The 18,275-nt window shown below is 47.3% G+C and overlaps 1 protein-coding gene across 7 annotated transcripts in view; it reads left to right on the forward strand.

The window, feature by feature from the left end:
- The window catches only part of spag9b (sperm associated antigen 9b), a 50,946-nt gene that overhangs the window by 25,255 nt on the left and 7,416 nt on the right, over positions 1-18,275 (forward strand). Inside the window, exons 4-20 of one of the 7 annotated variants that reach the window (XM_036955660.1) lie at positions 124-221; positions 4,705-4,849; positions 6,469-6,537; positions 7,267-7,750; positions 7,938-8,028; positions 8,284-8,420; positions 8,741-8,798; positions 9,022-9,174; positions 9,296-9,356; positions 12,712-12,842; positions 13,082-13,138; positions 14,162-14,164; positions 15,509-15,688; positions 15,877-16,009; positions 16,124-16,219; positions 17,742-17,909; positions 18,056-18,227. In XM_036955660.1, coding sequence (XP_036811555.1) covers positions 124-221; positions 4,705-4,849; positions 6,469-6,537; positions 7,267-7,750; positions 7,938-8,028; positions 8,284-8,420; positions 8,741-8,798; positions 9,022-9,174; positions 9,296-9,356; positions 12,712-12,842; positions 13,082-13,138; positions 14,162-14,164; positions 15,509-15,688; positions 15,877-16,009; positions 16,124-16,219; positions 17,742-17,909; positions 18,056-18,227 — 2,236 coding nt within the window. Of the gene's footprint in view, positions 1-123; positions 222-1,172; positions 1,903-4,704; positions 4,850-6,468; positions 6,538-7,266; positions 7,751-7,937; positions 8,029-8,283; positions 8,421-8,740; positions 8,799-9,021; positions 9,175-9,295; positions 9,357-12,711; positions 12,843-13,081; positions 13,139-14,161; positions 14,165-15,508; positions 15,689-15,876; positions 16,010-16,123; positions 16,220-17,741; positions 17,910-18,055; positions 18,228-18,275 lie in introns of those variants that run through there. The other 6 variants (XM_036955663.1, XM_036955661.1, XM_036955662.1 and 3 more) reach the window with 6 other exon arrangements.

Here is an 18,275-nt window from a genome sequence, read left to right on the forward strand (position 1 = left end):
CAAAAAAAACGAATCTAAGAAACAACAGGCATCATGGCCATGTTCAAATAATTATTTGAATAGGACCACTCCCTGTCCACGCTAACCCCCCCCGGATCTCCCTATGTGGTATGTCCCATGCAGATGATCCACAGCTACATGGAGCACTTGGAACGTGCCAAACACCAGCAGCACGCGGCGGTGCAGGAGGCGCCTACAGACACAAGCACAAGCAGATCACGGTAAGGTCATACAACTATTCAAGTCCCATACGGAGATCACTGCGTGGACAGTATCTGAAGTGGTACACAAACACTCTCATATAACAGTGCTTCCTTAATGGTGTATTAATAGTGGCTCGTGGCCAGTTCATCCTGGGTCCTAGGTGTCATTGGCTTAGTTGGCTCCTCACCCTGGTTCAGTGTGTTTGTGAGCGAGTACGTTGATGTGAAGTGCTTCATCACTGCAGGCGCCACTCCTGCGCGCTCTTCTCTCCATGGGCACGATTTCCTTTTAGGTCAGAACCTGACAGAAGATGAGAGATGTGAGGTAGGCATGAGGGGCTGGGCAGAAGGAAGGACAAGGGGGGAGGAGAGGAGGCAAAAGGGATGGAAAAAAGAGGGGACGATGGTAGGAGGGGGGATATGTGTGTGGGGGGAGGAGGATGAAGAGGAGATTAGGATAGATATTGAGTGGGATTATGCCATGGAATCAGCGGTATATAAATCAGAGGTTTGGCAGTGGTCAGCTGCAGTAATCCCACAGTGTGATGGAGATGAGTGATTCAGAGCTGTCATGTTTTAGTCAGCTGATCAGATTAGTGAAACAGCAGTAAAAAGAGGTCATGGTCTCCTACTGGGCAAACCTTCATTTTGAACAGTCCAGAGAGTGGTGTTAGTTTGACTAGTACATCAGATCAAAGCAGTTTGTGTAGCTTTTTAGATTTAAACAGCATTTGTGTTTGTGTTCACAAGGAACTCATTTGTGATTTCTGTGGTTTTCCTAACAGAAGTGTGGTACATTTATTAGCTTTTGTGTGTGTGTGTCAGCAGCCCTCTACAGTCTCTCAGTAGCAGCAGACGCTGTCAGTTCCCATAGGGTTTTCCTCCTCCCAGTCTCTCCATGGCTCAGCCAATCAGCATCGAGCTGAGGGGAGGCATATGTTACCAGCTCTGATGCTGCCTCAGCATCCGAGAGGGGGAGGGGAGAGAAAGGGAGGGTGAGAGTGACGGCGACAATTCTAGACTGCTCAGCGACATCAGTGTCGCAGTTTAGGAAAGAAAGAGCATCGTCTGCCAGAAAGAGGATACAATACATCAAGAAAAGTTTGGCGAGGAGTGTCCACCCTCTCTCTCTCTCTCTCTCTCTCTGGATGATGTCACAGCAGTGTTGAACTGAAGCCGGCATCACTCTGTCTCGCTCTGCCTCCGCTGCTGCTGCTCATGGGATTACTGCTGCTGTTGTTTCTGTGGCCGTCGCTCGTTGGCCCGCTGGTCTGAACACACACCACGCCACACACTCTACTCTGCAGCCCGAGTTCCAGATCTCCTGTACCTGAGCATTCTTCTCTTCAACACACGGCAACAGAGTGTGTATGTGAGGAGTACTTTGTCGACAGAGGGAGAAGGAGTATACTGTAGTTTGCGTCGTCATCCAAGGGACAGTTTGTAAAAGCCCCAGAGGCGTGTGTTTTAGCCCCCTGGCGGTCGTCCCCTTCCCCTGGTCCCGGCAGTGAGAGGCGCTGGGCCATGTTCAGGGGGGGGTCATGAGCCCGAGGTGTATGCTGCTGTTTGTCTTTGGCTTCGTTGGGGGGGCCGTTGTTATTAACTCTGCCGTGCTGGTCTCTCTGTCTGTCCTGCTGCTGGTGCACTACTCTGTCTCCACTGGCCTCCCTGCCCTGCCCACCCTGCCACGACCCAGCAGGTAGTGTGTGTGTGTGTGTGTGTGTGAGAATGAAACACAGCCTACTACTGTAAGTCACCCCCACTCCTGCAGGTAACTCTCTGTGAAAGGGATGGGTGTGTTTGTTTACCTCCTTTCTCTCTTCTACATGTCCTCGTCTTTTCTCTCTCTTCTCCTACATCTCTCATTTCCTCCTTTATTCACTCTTTCCAATCTCTGCTTCAATCACTTGTTATTTTATAGGGTTGCTTACCCCTCCGATTGACTCTGTCTCATCCCTCTTCCCCTTGCTTGTTTACTTGCCGTGGGGTAAAGCCCATTTGCCATGCTTTTAACATATGGTTACCATGCTGTTGCTGTGTTGGAGACAAACAGCCAGGCAGTATGTTTCTGCAGGCTGAAAGTAGGTCAGGAGAAAGCGCCTTCTCAGCCAGTAAATCACAGCAATACTCATATCCATGATAACATGACATTTTACTTGCTTTCATTTATCCTTTATTTATGCAGTTGTTCCTTTTGAGGGGAAAACATGTCCTATACCGGAGGGACCTGTCAAAGCTTTGTTATTTTTGGTTATTTTGGATATTTCTTTGAGAGTTGGAACATTTTGTTACCATCCAATTTATGTCAAAATGGCAGGCATTGATGGTGAACTTTGTTCCCCTAAGTCTCTCTCTCTGTCCCTCTGTTGCTCTCACTCGCTCACTTGTTCTGTCTGTCGCGCTCTGTCCTGCGCTCTGTCTTGCTCTCTGTGCCGCACTCTTGCTCTCTGTGCCGCACTCTTGCTCTCTGTGCCGCACTCTTGCTCTCTGTGCCGCACTCTTGCTCTCTGTGCCGCACTCTTGCTCTCTGTGCCGCACTCTTGCTCTCTGTGCCGCACTCTTGCTCTCTGTGCCGCACTCTTGCTCTCTGTGCCGCACTCTCGCTCTCTGTGCCGCACTCTCGCTCTCTGTGCCGCACTCTCGCTCTCTGTGCCGCACTCTCGCTCTCTGTGCCGCACTCTCGCTCTCTGTGCCGCACTCTCGCTCTCTGTGCCGCACTCTCGCTCTCTGTGCCGCACTCTCGCTCTCTGTGCACTCTCGCTCTCTGTGCACACTTGCTCTCTGTGCCGCACTCTCGCTCTCTGTGCCGCACTCTCGCTCTCTGTGCACACTTGCTCTCTGTGCCGCACTCTCGCTCTCTGTGCCGCACTCTCGCTCTCTGTGCCGCACTCTAGCTCTGTGCCGCGCTCTTTGTCCCGCGCTCTTTGTCCCGCGCTCTCTGTCCCGCGCTCTTTGTCCCGCGCTCTCGTGCTCTGTCCCGCGCTCTCGCGCTCTGTCCCGCGCTCTCGCGCTCTGTCCCGCGCTCTCGCGCTCTGTCCCGCGCTCTCGCGCTCTGTCTCGCGCTCTGTCCCGTGCTCTCGCGCTCTGTCCCGCGCTCTGTCCCGTGGTCCCACACTCGCGCGCTCTCTCTGTCTCGCGCTCCCTGTCCCGCGCCCTGTCCCGCGCTCTCGCTCTCTTTGCCGCGCTCTCTGTCCCGCGCGCTCGCTCTTGTGCGCGCGCTCTCTGTCCCTCACTCTCTGTCCCTCGCTCTCTGTACCTCGCTCTCTGTACCTCGCTCTCTGTCCCTCGCTCTCTGTCCCTCGCTCTCTGTCCCTCGCTCTCTGTCCCTCGCTCTCTGTCCCTCGCTCTCTGTCCCTCGCTCTCTGTCCCGCGCTCTCTCGCGCCTTCTGTCTCTCGCGCCCTCTGTCTCTCGCGCCCTCTGTCTCTCGCGCCTTCTGTCTCTCGCGCCCTCTGTCTCTCGCGCCCTCTGTCTCTCGCGCCCTCTGTCTCTCGCGCCCTCTGTCTCTCGCTCGCTGTCTGTCCCTCAATTTCAATTCAAGGGGCTTTATTGGCATGGGACACATATGTTAACATTGCCAAAGCAAGTGAAGTAGATAATAAACAAAAGTGAAATAAACAAAAATGTTATTCTCTCTTTCTCTCAGTTCAATTTAAGGGGCTTTATTGGCATGGGAAACTCTCTGATTCTCTCTCTTTAGGAATCGGCCTGTAGTGGTGTGTATTGTCTATGGACTGCTACCATTCCATACAGCCTGCTCTTTTCAACATGGATGCCTTTGTTTCTGCCTACTGTACCTTTTTGATAGCTCCTCATTGATGTGGGTGGGTTGATATTGTGCTCCACTTCCATTGATGTTCAGAGGCTGATAATGTTTGATGCTTAAAGCAAGGGAATATTTGTTCACTTCAGAGATCTATAGGGTCTATGGAACATGTGACAATGAAAATCCTTGAAAGTGTGATGTATTGGGTCATCAAAGAACTGTGGGTGCTGAGAGAGAGCATGGAAGTGTGGAAGCTAGCAGGTGAGTGTGTACGCTGTGCATGAAGGATTAGTTTTGTCATTAGAGGGGAGCTAGAGAAAGGACGCAATGTGTGGAAAAGAAGAACCACCACAGTGGGAATCTAACAGCTCTTCAGTCACTGGCCTGTTATAGAGACGCAGAGGTTACTGAGAGACCGATGTATCAGAGTGATGTCACCCCTCGTACTAAAGCACCCAATAGAAACCGCTGTAGTGCCTCCTTGCAAAGTCTCAAATGATTAATGTCTTGTTTTTCTTCATGATGTTCGCTAGCTTTCATGCCTGCAGCAGGAGTATTGACTTGTCTTTTTAATCACAACACACTGACCAGCCTCTGTGAGGCTTATAAATCAGCTCAGTGACTCCATTATGAAATCCTTTATTACAGGGCACACCTCACACTCTTACACTATCCAACACTGTCACACCTTTCTCTGTGGATTTCACCTCACCCTCCTCTTATCTCTCTGAATCCAGGAAGGAGCGTCCCATCTCAATGGGGTTATTCCCATTACCAGGATATGATTTGACCAGTGACTCGCAGAGGGAAGCTGTTGAAACACCGTCTGAAGCCTGGAGATGTAAGGACCTGAGCCACCCTCGCTCCAACACCAGCCTCAAGGTATCAATATACTCCTCACCTGCCAGTCACTTTAAACTGATGCAGAAGTTATTCTAACATTCACTGACTGTTTTGGATATACTTTTCAGGAATTCACTGTGTGAGTACAAAGTGAACTCGGTGGTTTGAATCTGGACCCCACCCCCCCATGCCTCCTTTTAGCTTTTCCCAGGAATCGGAAGGGTGACATAAGATGTGTAATTTGGCCCAGAGTAGATAGTTTGTGTGGAAGCAGACACTTTCAACCGTTCACTCTGCCAGAGGAGGGGAAGGCTTATTGAAAAGGAAGTTTGATACAGTGTGTACCAAAGCACCATTGAGAGGTAAACTTGGATCAGTGTGGCCGGAATGCCTAAGAAGGCATCGAGGGAGGGCAGGGGTGCTGTGTCTGAGGGCTCATGGAAGTGGTACCATTCGGGGCCGGGAGGAGGGGAGCAGAGGAACAGGACAGAGTGTCTGAGCAGACCAAAGGGACGCTTTCTGCTGGGGCCACACGAGAACCTCACCATGGTTGCCGCGAGCAAGGTTCCGTCATGAATATTAATGAATGATCGGCTGATTAAGTATTCATTTGTTGTGATATTTTACTCCTCGTGGCCAGATAGAAATGATTCAGATACCAGGAAGGGGGCTTCATGTCAGAAGTTACAAGACAACATTTGACATAAGATACGAGACCAGTAGATGAAACTCAACTGCCGATGTTTCAGCTCAGCCCTGGCTGCTACTAAATCATCTTTTTACTTAATCCTCCTCTCTATCAAACCTCTTTTCTTTCTCTGTCCCATATCCCACTAAACCATCCCTTTCTCACTTTCACGGTGGATCTCTTAAGCTGACTTTTAAACACACACACCGCCACACACACTGCCACAGTTCAGACTCACAGAGGCCCCTTTGTTATAGCCTCTGACTCGACATTTCCCAAAGATTTATAGTTTTCGGTTACAGTCCCCCCTCCCACTTTCTCTCTTTCTCTCTCACCCCCGCCAATTATATCTCTCTCTATCTCAGGTTTGTATACAGACACACACTGTGTCAGCAGAGCTTAGGGCTTTTTGTCATGGAAAAGCATCAGCTTTATCAGTCTGATGGACAGAAGAGAAGCTAGGCTCTGATAGGCTGACGTGATACTATGGCAACGGCAGAGAGGATGACGCCAGCGAGGGGAAAGTGGGGGGAGTCCACCCAAGGGTAGAGGAAAAAGTAGAAGGGAAAAGAGAGGTGGGGAGAGTGAAGGACAGAACATGAGAAACTCTGGTGTAGTGGATGTCAGCCAGTGTTTTGCCAATGGTCTTTTCCGAGGCTATTCTTAAAAGCCATATAAAGTATGTAATGCAATCAGTTGAAGGATTGACTGCAGTAGAAAGCCTGGGTAGACAACCTCTGGAAGTGGCTGCTCATCAGAACGTCTAACCCGTTTGTCACCTTCAGTCCAACACGTCGGACTCCACCGGCCCTTTCACTTGATCCACTGTCTTTTAAACTTAATTCATGATTTGCAATAATCTTTTTCAACATAAATCTGCTGCTTCCCCCCCCCCCCCCCCCCCCCCCCCCTTTCCAGTTGTGATCACTGCTCTAAAACGGGCCTTCACTTTAATTTTTCTCTAAACCAGTTGGGGGCACCAGACTCCCAGAGCAGAGGGCAGAGGCTTTCGGCCAATCAGCAGGCTGAACAGAACCAGGTCCAAACTACCACGTTGTTGTTATAGCCTGTAGTTGCTGTGTTGTTGACCTTGTAGTCTCCATAAAAGCTTCATCTAGCCTTTGTGCCACCATTAGAACACAGTCCACTGCCAGCTGTATGCCACCCAAGCTGCTTACTCACCTGGACGCCAATGGTGTGACTGTGGGGCTGAATCTTAAATGATCCCTATTCCCTATGTAAGTGCATTACTTTCGGCCCTGTGGAGCTCTGACCTAAAGTAGTGCACTATATAGGGAGTAGGGTTCCATTTCAGATGCAACCCAGACTTTCAGGGTTAGTCGGCTTGCTAGGATTACTAATGCATAGAGCGTTCTCTCTACGTCAACCTAATCAACTAGCCGTAGCTGTAGAATTGACTAAAAGTGATTTGTTGTGTGCTCTAACAACTTTGTTGTGAATTGAGGTGGTTTTCACTTTGCCTTTTGTTTCAGTGGAAGATGTTTTATTTACTGCGTTTGGGGGGACTTTGTGTTTTTGTTGATTTTGTTTTGTGCACTTTATACCATTGCCTTGTGAATGTTTGAGTATTCAGGGATGATTTTGACTGGGTATTAATGGTTGTGTTGGATTGGCTAACCTTTTTTCAAACATCCTTATTCCTTTTTGAGGGAAAGAAGCGAAGACTATAGGAAATATGGCCCTTGTGTCCTTGACCATCTGTCAGGATCTCATTTATATTCTTCTTCCTCTTCTTTCTCTTCTGTAGGATGAGATGTCTAATGCGAACCGTGGAGGCTCCAAGTCCAACATGCCCATGTCTCCTAAAGGGGGCTCCAAGTCGGGGACCTCATTTGGGGCTCCCGCTCAAGGAGGTTCCAAAATGTCCTCACAACAAGGTGGCTCTAAATCAGGCACCCCCATGTCATCTCAAGGAGGGGACTCAAAGTCGCTTACCCCATTGTCCACGCAAAACGGTGGCTCTAATTTGGTCATTCCACGGTCTTCTCAAGGGGGTGGGTCTATTTCGGCCAGTCCCATGTCTACTTCCGAGTCTGACGTTGCCATGGTATCGGTGAGCACGCCACTCCAGGAAGAGTTTGAGAAAGTGGGCAAGGGTCTGAACAGGAACCTGGACAGAAGCAACAGGAAGCCAGAGAACATCATCAGTAAGAACACCACAGTACCAGAGGGTCAGGAGGGTCCAGAAAGACAGAACTTAGAACTGAGAGGAGGGTCAGGACCTCGCACAGGTCAGTACTGCAGCCCCAGGGCATAAACTGTGATAACATGGGGATTGGCTATGTTGTATTGTAAAACCTACCAAAAATGTGTTTGGCATCACATTGGCCTCACTAATGTATTCACCATGTCACCATTCACCACTGTCCCACAAGAACAGTAATCTAACATGTTATTCTCTTTCCTCTCCACACGCAGCTGACGATAACAGTGAGTCGTTGGAGGTGCAGGCCATCATAGAGTCCACTCCTGAACTGGACATGGACCTTAGCGGCTACAGAGACGCCAGGTAGGGTCAACTGGAAGTAGTATTTCTATCTCGTTCTCTGCATCTCTATCCTGAACACTCAATCTCCATTTATGTGTCAAACTGTACAGAAAATCCCTTCCAGCTTGGTCCTTTTGAGCCGGATATATAAAACAAATCTATACAAATTGTATTTTATGATGGAATGTATTGTAGCTGGGTTCACTCAGATGACCTCTCTCCCTCCCTCCATCCATCTCCCCCCATCCCTTTCTCCCTCCTCACATCCCTCTCCAGTACTCCTACTAAAGGAGTAGGAATAGAAAACATGGCGTTCGACAGGAATACTGAGTCTCTGTTTGCGGAGCTGTCCTCTGCAGGACCCGACATGGAAATAGATATAGCAGACATGGACGAGGGGGCTGACCTGCTGGGTAAGACACTCCCACCCTCCTTCTAGTTCTCCCCTTTTAACTCCCAAATGATGTCTAAAATATACAGTGGGATCTCCCTCTTGATGAGGTTGTAGGTTCAGTGTTCTTTAGGCTGCATATAGACCTGTTGGAGTCCCCGTAGAGTCATGTGCTGTTTTGTTTTCCACCTCGCATTGCCAGCATGGGTCTCAGACCTTAACTTCCTGGGTAAGACTGAAGGAGTGTGTGTATCATGCGGTTTATATCATTCCATTTTAGACAGGAGGAATTTCCATTTCTTCTCTTTTTTTCCCTTTTCATCCCTCCTTTCTCCTCCTAAGGTATGGGCCGTGAAGTGGAGCATCTCATCCACGAGAACACTCAGCTGCTGGAGACCAAGTAAGTTGTGTTTTCAAATCACCTGCGTCCATGCTCCCGAAATCAACAAAACATGAATGTATCAAGCGCAACAATGTTCCATGTTGTGCAGTAGACAGCACACTACTGCCACCTGTTGTTCACGGAGGGATTTAGCTTCCATTAGAGAGAGTTCACCCAGATCCCAGAGGAAGTGTAGGGCCTAATGATCATGCCGTCCAATCTTTGTCCTCCGTCTCGTCAGAAATGCATTGAACCTGGTGAAGAATGACCTGATGGCGCGTGTGGATGAGCTGTCGTGTGAGAAGGAGGTGCTGCAGGGAGAGCTGGAGGCTGTGACTCAGGCCAAGACCAGACTGGAGGAGAAGAGCAAGGAACTGGAGGAGGAACTCAAGAAGTCAGTCTCCACTCTACCCTACCTTTCTCTGTCTGTTTTCTTTCCCTGTTTAGATGAATATAGGGTCCCCAGGCATCTTCAGTGTGTGTTCATCTCTAGTGTGTGTTTGTTCCTCTCGTAGGGTTCGGGCTGAGGCGGAGGAGGCCAAAACAAAGACGAAGAGTGAGAACAATGAGGAAGATGTGAGTTCTGTGCGTGTGTGCATGTGTTTGCTGAGGTATGTGTGTGTATGTGTTTGCTGAGGTATGTGTGTGTATGTGTTTGCTGAGGTATGTGTGTGTATGTGTTTGCTGAGGTATGTGTGTGTATGTGTTTGCTGAGGTATGTGTGTGTATGTGTTTGCTGAGATATACAGTTGAAGTCGTAAGTTTACATACACATGAACTAATTTTTCAACCACTCCACAAATTTCTTGTTAAAACTATAGTTTTGGCAAGTCAGTTAGGACATCTACATCAACAATTTTTTACAGACAGATTATTTCATTTATAATTCACTGTATCACAATTCCAGTGGGTCAGAAGTTTACATACACTAATTTGACTGTGCCTTTAAACAGCTTGGAAAATTCCAGAAAATGATGTCTTGGCTTACCTTTCAAACTTAGTGCCTCTTTGCTTGACATCATGGGAAAATAAAAAGAAATCAGCCAAGACCTCAGAAAAACATTGTAGACCTCCACAAGTCTGGTTCATCCTTGGGAGCAATTTCCAAATGCCTGAAGGTACCACATTCATCTGTACAAACAATAGTACGCAATTATAAACACCATGGGACCACGCAGCTGTCATACCGCTCAGGAAGGAGACGCATTCTGTCTCCTAGAGATGAACGTACTTTGGTGCGAAAAGTGCAAATCAATCCCAGAACAACAGCAAAGGACCTTGTGAAGATGCTGGAGGAAACGGGTACAAAGTAGCTACAGTGCCTTGCGAAAGTATTCGGCCCCCTTGAACTTTGCGACCTTTTGCCACATTTCAGGCTTCAAACATAAAGATATAAAACTGTATTTTTTTGTGAAGAATCAACAACAAGTGGGACACAATCACGAAGTGGAACGACATTTATTGGATATTTCAAACTTTTTTAACAAATCAAAAACTGAAAAATTGGGCGTGCAAAATTATTCAGCCCCTTTACTTTCAGTGCAGCAAACTCTCCCCAGAAGTTCAGTGAGGATCTCTGAATGATCCAATGTTGACCTAAATGACTAATGATGATAAATACAATCCACCTGTGTGTAATCAAGTCTCCGTATAAATGCACCTGCACTGTGATAGTCTCAGAGGTCTGTTAAAAGCGCAGAGAGCATCATGAAGAACAAGGAACACACCAGGCAGGTCCGAGATACTGTTGTGAAGAAGTTTAAAGCCGGATTTGGATACAAAAAGATTTCCCAAGCTTTAAACATCCCAAGGAGCACTGTGCAAGCGATAATATTGAAATGGAAGGAGTATCAGACCACTGCAAATCTACCAAGACCTGGCCGTCCCTCTAAACTTTCAGCTCATACAAGGAGTGATCAGAGATGCAGCCAAGAGGCCCATGATCACTCTGGATGAACTGCAGAGATCTACAGCTGAGGTGTGAGACTCTGTCCATAGGACAACAATCAGTCGTATATTGCACAAATCTGGCCTTTATGGAAGAGTGGCAAGAAGAAAGCCATTTCTTAAAGATATCCATAAAAAGTGTTGTTTAAAGTTTACCACAAGCCACCTGGGAGATACACCAAACATGTGGAAGAAGGTGCTCTGGTCAGATGAAACCAAAATTGAACTTTTTGGCAACAATGCAAAACGTTATGTTTGGCGTAAAAGCAACACAGCTCATCACCCTGAACACACCATCTCCACTGTCAAACATGGTGGTGGCAGCATCATGGTTTGGGCCTGCTTTTCTTCAGCAGGGACAGGGAAGAGGGTTAAAATTGATGGGAAGATGGATGGAGCCAAATACAGGACCATTCTGGAAGAAAACCTGATGGAGTCTGCAAAAGAGCTGAGACTGGGACGGAGATTTGTCTTCCAACAAGACAATGATCCAAAACATAAAGCAAAATCTACAATGGAATGGTTCAAAAATAAACATATCCAGGTGTTAGAATGGCCAAGTCAAAGTCCAGACCTGAATCCAATCGAGAATCTGTGGAAAGAACTGTAAACTGCTGTTCACAAATGCTCTCCATCCAACCTCACTGAGCTCGAGCTGTTTTGCAAGGAGGAATGGGGAAAAAATTTCAGTCTCTCGATGTGCAAAACTGATAGAGACATACCCCGAGCGACTTACAGCTGTAATCGCAGCAAAAGGTGGCGCTACAAAGTATTAACTTAAGGGGGCTGAATAATTTTGCACGCCCAATTTTTCTGTTTTTGATTTGTTAAAAAAGTTTGAAATATCCAATAAATGTTGTTTATTGTGTCCCACTTGTTGTTGATTCTTCACAAAAAAAAAAGTTTTATATCTTTATGTTTGAAGCCTGAAATGTGGCAAAAGGTCGCAAAGTTCAAGGGGGCCGAATACTTTCGCAAGGCACTGTATATCCACAGTAAAACGAGTCCTATATCGACATAACCTGAAAGGCCGCTCAGCAAGGAAGAAGCCACTGCTCCAAAACCGCCATAAAAAGCCAGACTACAGTTTGAAACTGCACATGGGGACAAAGATCGTACTTTTTGGAGAAATGTCCTCTGGTCTGATGAAACAAAAATAGAACTGTTTGGCCATAATGACCATCGTTATGTTTGGAGGAAAAAGGGGGAGGCTTGCAAGCTGAAAAACACCATCCCAACCGTGAAGCACGGGGGTGGCAGCATCATGTTGTGGGGGTGCTTTGCTGCAGGAGGGACTGGTGCACTTCACAAAATAGATGGCATCATGAGGTAGGAAAATTATGTGGATATATTGAAGCAACATCTCAAGACATCAGTCAGAAAGTTAAAGCTTGGACGCAAATGGGTCTTCCAAATGGACAATGACCCCAAGCATACTTCCAAAGTTGTGGCATAATGGCTTTAGGACAACAATGTCAAGGTATTGGAGTGGCACCACAAACCCCTGACCTCAATCCCATAGAAAATGTGTGGGCAGAACTGAAAAAGTGTGTGTGAGCAAGGAGGCCTACAAACCTGACTCCGTTACACCAGCTCTGTCAGGAGGAATGGGCCACAATTCACACAACTTATTGTGGGAAGCTTGTGGAAGGCTACCCAAGTTAAACAATTTAAAGGCAATGCTAGCAAATACTTATTGAGTGTATGCAAACTCATGACCCACTGGGAATGTGATGAAAGGAATAAAGATGAAATAATTCATTTTCTCTACTATTATTCTGACATTTCCGATTCTTAAAATAAAGTGGTGATCCTAACTAACCTAAAACGGGTTATTTCTACTAGGATTAAATGTCAGGAATTGTGAAACTGAGTTTAAATGTATTTGGCTAAGGTGTATGTAAACTTCCGACTTCAACTGTATGTAGGTGTGTGTTTGCTGAGGTGTGTGTGTGTCTGAGGTTGCTGATACCACTTCTTGCAGGCGGATGTTCCCACGGCCCAGAGGAAGAGGTTCACCAGGGTAGAGATGGCCAGAGTCCTGATGGAGAGGAACCAGTACAAGGAGAGACTGATGGAGCTACAGGAAGCTGTACGATGGACAGAGATGATACGGTAGGGAGGAGGAGGGAGAGGAATCATGTGACAAGCTGAGCTCGTCCAAAAGAAAATTCTGTATATTGAAGAGTTTTTGAATTCCAACCACACAATGTGCTTACTGATAAACATGCATCCCTTCTAGTTTGTTTTTGTGTTTTCTCTCCTGGGCGATTCTAGCTAGTTGAAAAACAAGATCGTTTTTGTCTCAGCTGAATAGTGATAAGTCATTAAATGTGTTGTAATCGTTCCCTCAGAGCATCGAGAGAGAATCCAGCCACCGCAGACAAGAAGAAATCCAGCATCTGGCAGTTGTAAGCTTCACTCCTTTCCTACCGTCTCTCCCTTCCTACCGTCTCTCCCTTCCTACCGTCTCTCCCTTCCTACCGTCTCTCCTTTCCTACCGTCTCTCCCTTCCTACCGTCTCTCCCTTCCTACCGTCTCTCTCTTCCTACCGTCTCTCCCTTCCTACCGTCTCTCCCTTCCTACCGTCTCTCCCTTCCTACCGTCTCTCCCTTCCTACCGTCTCTCCCTTCCTACCGTCTCTCCTTTCCTACCGTCTCTCCTTTCCTACCGTCTCTCCCTTCCTACCGTCTCTCCCTTCCTACCGTCTCTCCCTTCCTACCGTCTCTCCCTTCCTACCGTCTCTCCCTTCCTACCGTCTCTCCCTTCCTACCGTCTCTCCCTTCCTACCGTCTCTCCCTTCCTACCGTCTCTCCTTTCCTACCGTCTCTCCTTTCCTACCGTCTCTCCTTTCCTACCGTCTCTCCTTTCCTACCGTCTCTCCCTTCCTACCGTCTCTCCCTTCCTACCGTCTCTCCCTTCCTACCGTCTCTCCCTTCCTACCGTCTCTCCCTTCCTACCGTCTCTCCCTTCCTACCGTCTCTCCCTTCCTACCGTCTCTCCCTTCCTACCGTCTCTCCTTTCCTACCGTCTCTCCCTTCCTACCGTCTCTCCCTTCCTACCGTCTCTCCCTTCCTACCGTCTCTCCCTTCCTACCGTCTCTCCCTTCCTACCGTCTCTCCCTTCCTACCGTCTCTCCTTTCCTACCGTCTCTCCTACCGTCTCTCCTTTCCTACCGTCTCTCCTACCGTCTCTCCTTTCCTACCGACAGTCCTTTTCTACCGTCTCTCCTGTCCTACCGTCACTCCTTCAATGCAATCCTTCCCCTTTACCACACATCTCTCCTTTTTTGCGTGCTCTCCTTTTCTCTTTACACTCCACATCTAGGAGCTGTCATACCACACTTATAGCTAAAACCACTAAGATTGTTGATGATCATTTAATCTGATTTCCCCTTTCTTTTTTCTTCTTTCTTTTCATGTTTTGATCTCTAGTGTGTAGGTAAACCTTTGACAGGCTAATGGGTCATTTTTGATTTTGGTTCTTAACAAACAAACCAGGGAGTGTCTGCCTGATCAGGGAATGGCTTTTTAGTTGAAGTGTCATTTTGTTTTTGTCGGAGTGAGTTCAAATTGAGTGAAATCTCCCAAGGGAAACCAACACTTTTCGTCTGCTTTAAAACGTTTCAAAAACGATTCACCTACAAATGGAAGACAGAAGTGTGTTTGTGTGTGTGTGTGTGAGCGTGCACGCGTGTCAGTGTGCTTCAGGGTAGTACACATTATACATATATTTTACCGAAATGTCTTGTAAATTGCCATTTCCTGATCTAGGCTCCCCTGTTGGGTTTCAGCAGGAATGGTTATGGTGTGTAATGCATCTGACTAATGATTAATTTTTATTTGGGGCAGGGGATATAGCATTAAGCTGTTGGAGAGGGGTTGTGTGTATTGAATGCATGTTTATTTATGAAGAAATCCCTCGTCTCTCCTGTTGCCCTCTGCTCCTTTGGTCCCTCTCTCTGTTGTATCCTCCTGATGTTGTTGTTGTCCTATCTGTATGCAGGAGGTGTGTTGGGAGTGGTTGGGATGGGTGATGGGCGTGGAGAAAGAGGGTATAACTAGTGGAATGGATAGTTGTATTCTAGAGTCAGATACTGTAATCAGAATGGCATATGTGGTTGGACATTTTTCTAAACTGATACACTGAGTTTAGTCTTGAGGCTACTTTCTGCTACATGGAGAGGGTCATACAGTCATCTATACGTTTTGACCTGATGATCTGTAGCTATTTGATCTTCAACTGAAAAAATCCTGATATTTATGGACCTAGTCTTTTCATCTCACTCTGTTACTAAACAAGCATCGTCTCTAGAGCTGGAATAAGCAGCAATAGTTTGTAACTGTGTTGTGTTCTGTGTTGAATTGCTAACTGCCTGGTTGGTGTTACAGTACTAACCAATGCATTCCCTGCTCTCCCATCCCCTGTAAAATCACAGAGTGGAGACTCGCTCGCTGCTTTTGGTCGGTGTAGTCTGATCTAACCAATCTGATTGAGAAAGGTCTCTTTGCATCATGGCACTGGAACAACAAACGTTGTTCTGACCTTTTTTTGAAAGTTTGCCAAGCTCTGTATGGTTCTGATTTTTGCTGTGATTTGGGTACTGAGATGGGTACTGAAGGTGTGATTTTGGGGGGGGGGGGGGGCGTAATCAAACCTTCATTTGATTATTTATCCCTTAAACCCTGCTGCTGCTGCTTTGTCTGCCCCTCTATATGTGTATGTGTGTTCTTTCTTTCCACCTCCTTCCTTCTCCCTCCTTCCCTCCCTCCGTCCTCCAGTTTCAGTCGGTTGTTCAGTTCGAGTGGAGGAGCGGCTAAGAAGCCTGCGGAGGCTGCGCCAGTGAATGTGAAGTACAACGCCCCCTCCTCGCAGGTCCAGCCCTCTGTGAAGAAGAGGAGCGCAGCTCTGCAACAGCTACCCAGCGACAAGAGCAAGGCTTTCGACTTCCTCAATGAGGAGTGAGTGTTGGAGACGTCTACCCATCTGTCCATTTCACTCATGATCCAACCAGTCTTTCACACATCAAGGATTCAATCATCCTTTGGCCCCACCTCCATGCCACCATCCATTCTTCAATTAATTTACCCATCTACGCTGGACAGTATGTCCAGAATAGATTAGATATTTTTTTCCTCCCCCAATTCAGGTCTGAGTCAGGCAACATGGTGTCTCGCAGGGAGCAGAAGAGAGCCCAGTACAGACAGGTGAAAGCCCACGTTCACAAGGAGGACGACGGCAGGGTACAGGCCTACGGGTGGAGCCTGCCCCAGAAATTCAAGGTAGGACAAGTGTCTTAGTGCATTATTTTATACTAGACTTTATACTAGACGAGGGCTGCATATTAAGTTAGGTTCAGTGACTCCAGGTATGCTGACCACTGTGTTATATTACAGGTGGCCAATGGTGGTCAGACGTTAGAGAACAAGATGAAGAATCTACCTGTACCTGTCTACCTCCGACCACTGGATGAGAAAGATGCTACCATGAAGGTGTGTGTGTGTGTACATTTCCTTACCTTATATTTCTCTCCATACAGTACATTCAAAAAGTATTCAGACCCCTTGACATATATAAAACAGATACCTTATTTACATAAGTATTCAGACCCTTTGCTATGAGACTCAAAATTGAGCTCAGGTGCATCCTGTTTCCATTGATCATCCTTGAGATGTTTCTCCAACCTCATGAGTCCACCTGTGGTAAATTCAATTGATTGGACATGATTTGGAAAGGCACACACCTGTCTATATAAGGTCCAACAGTTGACAGTGCATGTCAGAGCAAAAACCAAGCCATGAGGTCGAAGGAATTGTCCGTAGAGCTCCTAGACAGGATTGTGCCGAGGCACAGATCTGGGGAAGGGTACCAAAACATTTCTGCAGTTTTGAAGTTCCCCAAGAACACAGTGGCCTACATCATTCTTAAATGGAAGAAGTTTGGAACCACCAAGACTCTTCCTAGAGCTGGCCGCCCGGCCAAACTGAGCAATCGGCAGGAGAAAGGCCTTGGTCAGGGAGCTCCAGAGTTCCTCTGTGGAGATGGGAGACCTTCCAGAAGAACAACAATTCTGCATCACTCCACCAATCAGGCCTTTATGGTAAAGTGGCCAGACAGCCACTCCTCAGTAAAATGCACGACAGCCCACTTGGAGTTTGCCGAAAGGCACCTAAAGGACTCTGAGGACTCTCATGAGAAACAAGATTCTCTGGTATGATGAAACCAAGCTTTAACTATTTTGCCTGAATGGCAAGCCTCACGTCTGGAGGAAACCTGGCACCATCCCTACAGGGAAGCATGGTGGTGGCAGCATCATGCTGTGGGGATGTTTTTCAGTGGCAATGAATGGGAAACTAGTCAGGATCGAGGGAAAGATGGAGCAAAGTACAGAGAGATCCTTGATGAAAACCTGCTCCAGAGCACTCAGCACCTCAGACTGGGGCAAATGTTCACCTTCCAAAAGGACAACAACCCTAAGCACACAGCCAAGACAATGCAGGAGTGGCTTCGGGACAAGTCTCAATGTCCTTGAGTGTACCAGCCAGAGCCCGGACTTGAACCAGATCGAACATCTCTGGAGAGACCTGAAAATAGCTGTGCAGCGATGTTCCCCATCCAACCTGACATGGCTTAAGAGGATCTGCAGAGAAGAATGGGAGAAACTCCCCAAATACAGGTGTGCCAAGCTTGTAGCGTCATACCCAAGAAGATTCGAGGCTGTAATCGCTGCTGAAGGTGCTTCAACAAAGTACTGAGTAGAGGGTCTGAATACATATGTACATTTTGATATTTCATTTATTTAATTTTTTATAAATTAGCCAAAATTTCTAAACCTGTTTTTGCTTTGTCATTATAGGGTATTGTGTGTAGATTGAGGAAAAAACCATTTAATCAATTTTAGAATAAGGTTGTAACGTAACAAAATGTGGAAAAAGTCAATGGGTCTGACTACTTTCTGAATGCACTGTACTGTATTGTTGCGTATTGCTAACTGTGTGTATTTATCTCCTGTAGTTGTGGTGTGCTGCAGGTGTGAACCTGTCGGGGGGTAAGACCCGTGACGGCGGGTCTATAGTAGGTGCCAGTGTGTTCTACAGTGACCTGACCAGCCCTGGTCCTGAGAGTCCTCTCAGGAAGACAGGATCACAGAGCAGTCTGGACAAACTGGACCAGGACCTAAAGGTACATATACATCACACACAGTCACGTGGTCATACAGCACACACATGCTTGCACTCATACAACAGACAGACAGACAGGCTCATGTACGTGTGTACACACACACACACACACTCATACAGTCTTTTCCGTTTTGTGTGTGTGTGTAGGAACAGGAGAAGGAGCTGCTCCACCAGGAGGAGCTGTCTTCTCTTGTGTGGATCTGTACCAGTACTCAGGCCACCACTAAGGTCATCGTCATCGACGCCAACCAGCCTGGGAATGTCCTGGAGAATTTCTTTGTCTGCAACTCCCATGTTCTCTGCATTGCCAGTGTGCCAGGTCTGCGTGTGTTCGTTTGTGTGATGTAAACTGAAGACAAGGCTAAAT

The sequence above is a fragment of the Oncorhynchus mykiss genome, chromosome 20 (assembly GCF_013265735.2).
Source record: "Oncorhynchus mykiss isolate Arlee chromosome 20, USDA_OmykA_1.1, whole genome shotgun sequence".
Classification (NCBI taxonomy): Eukaryota; Metazoa; Chordata; class Actinopteri; order Salmoniformes; family Salmonidae; genus Oncorhynchus; species Oncorhynchus mykiss.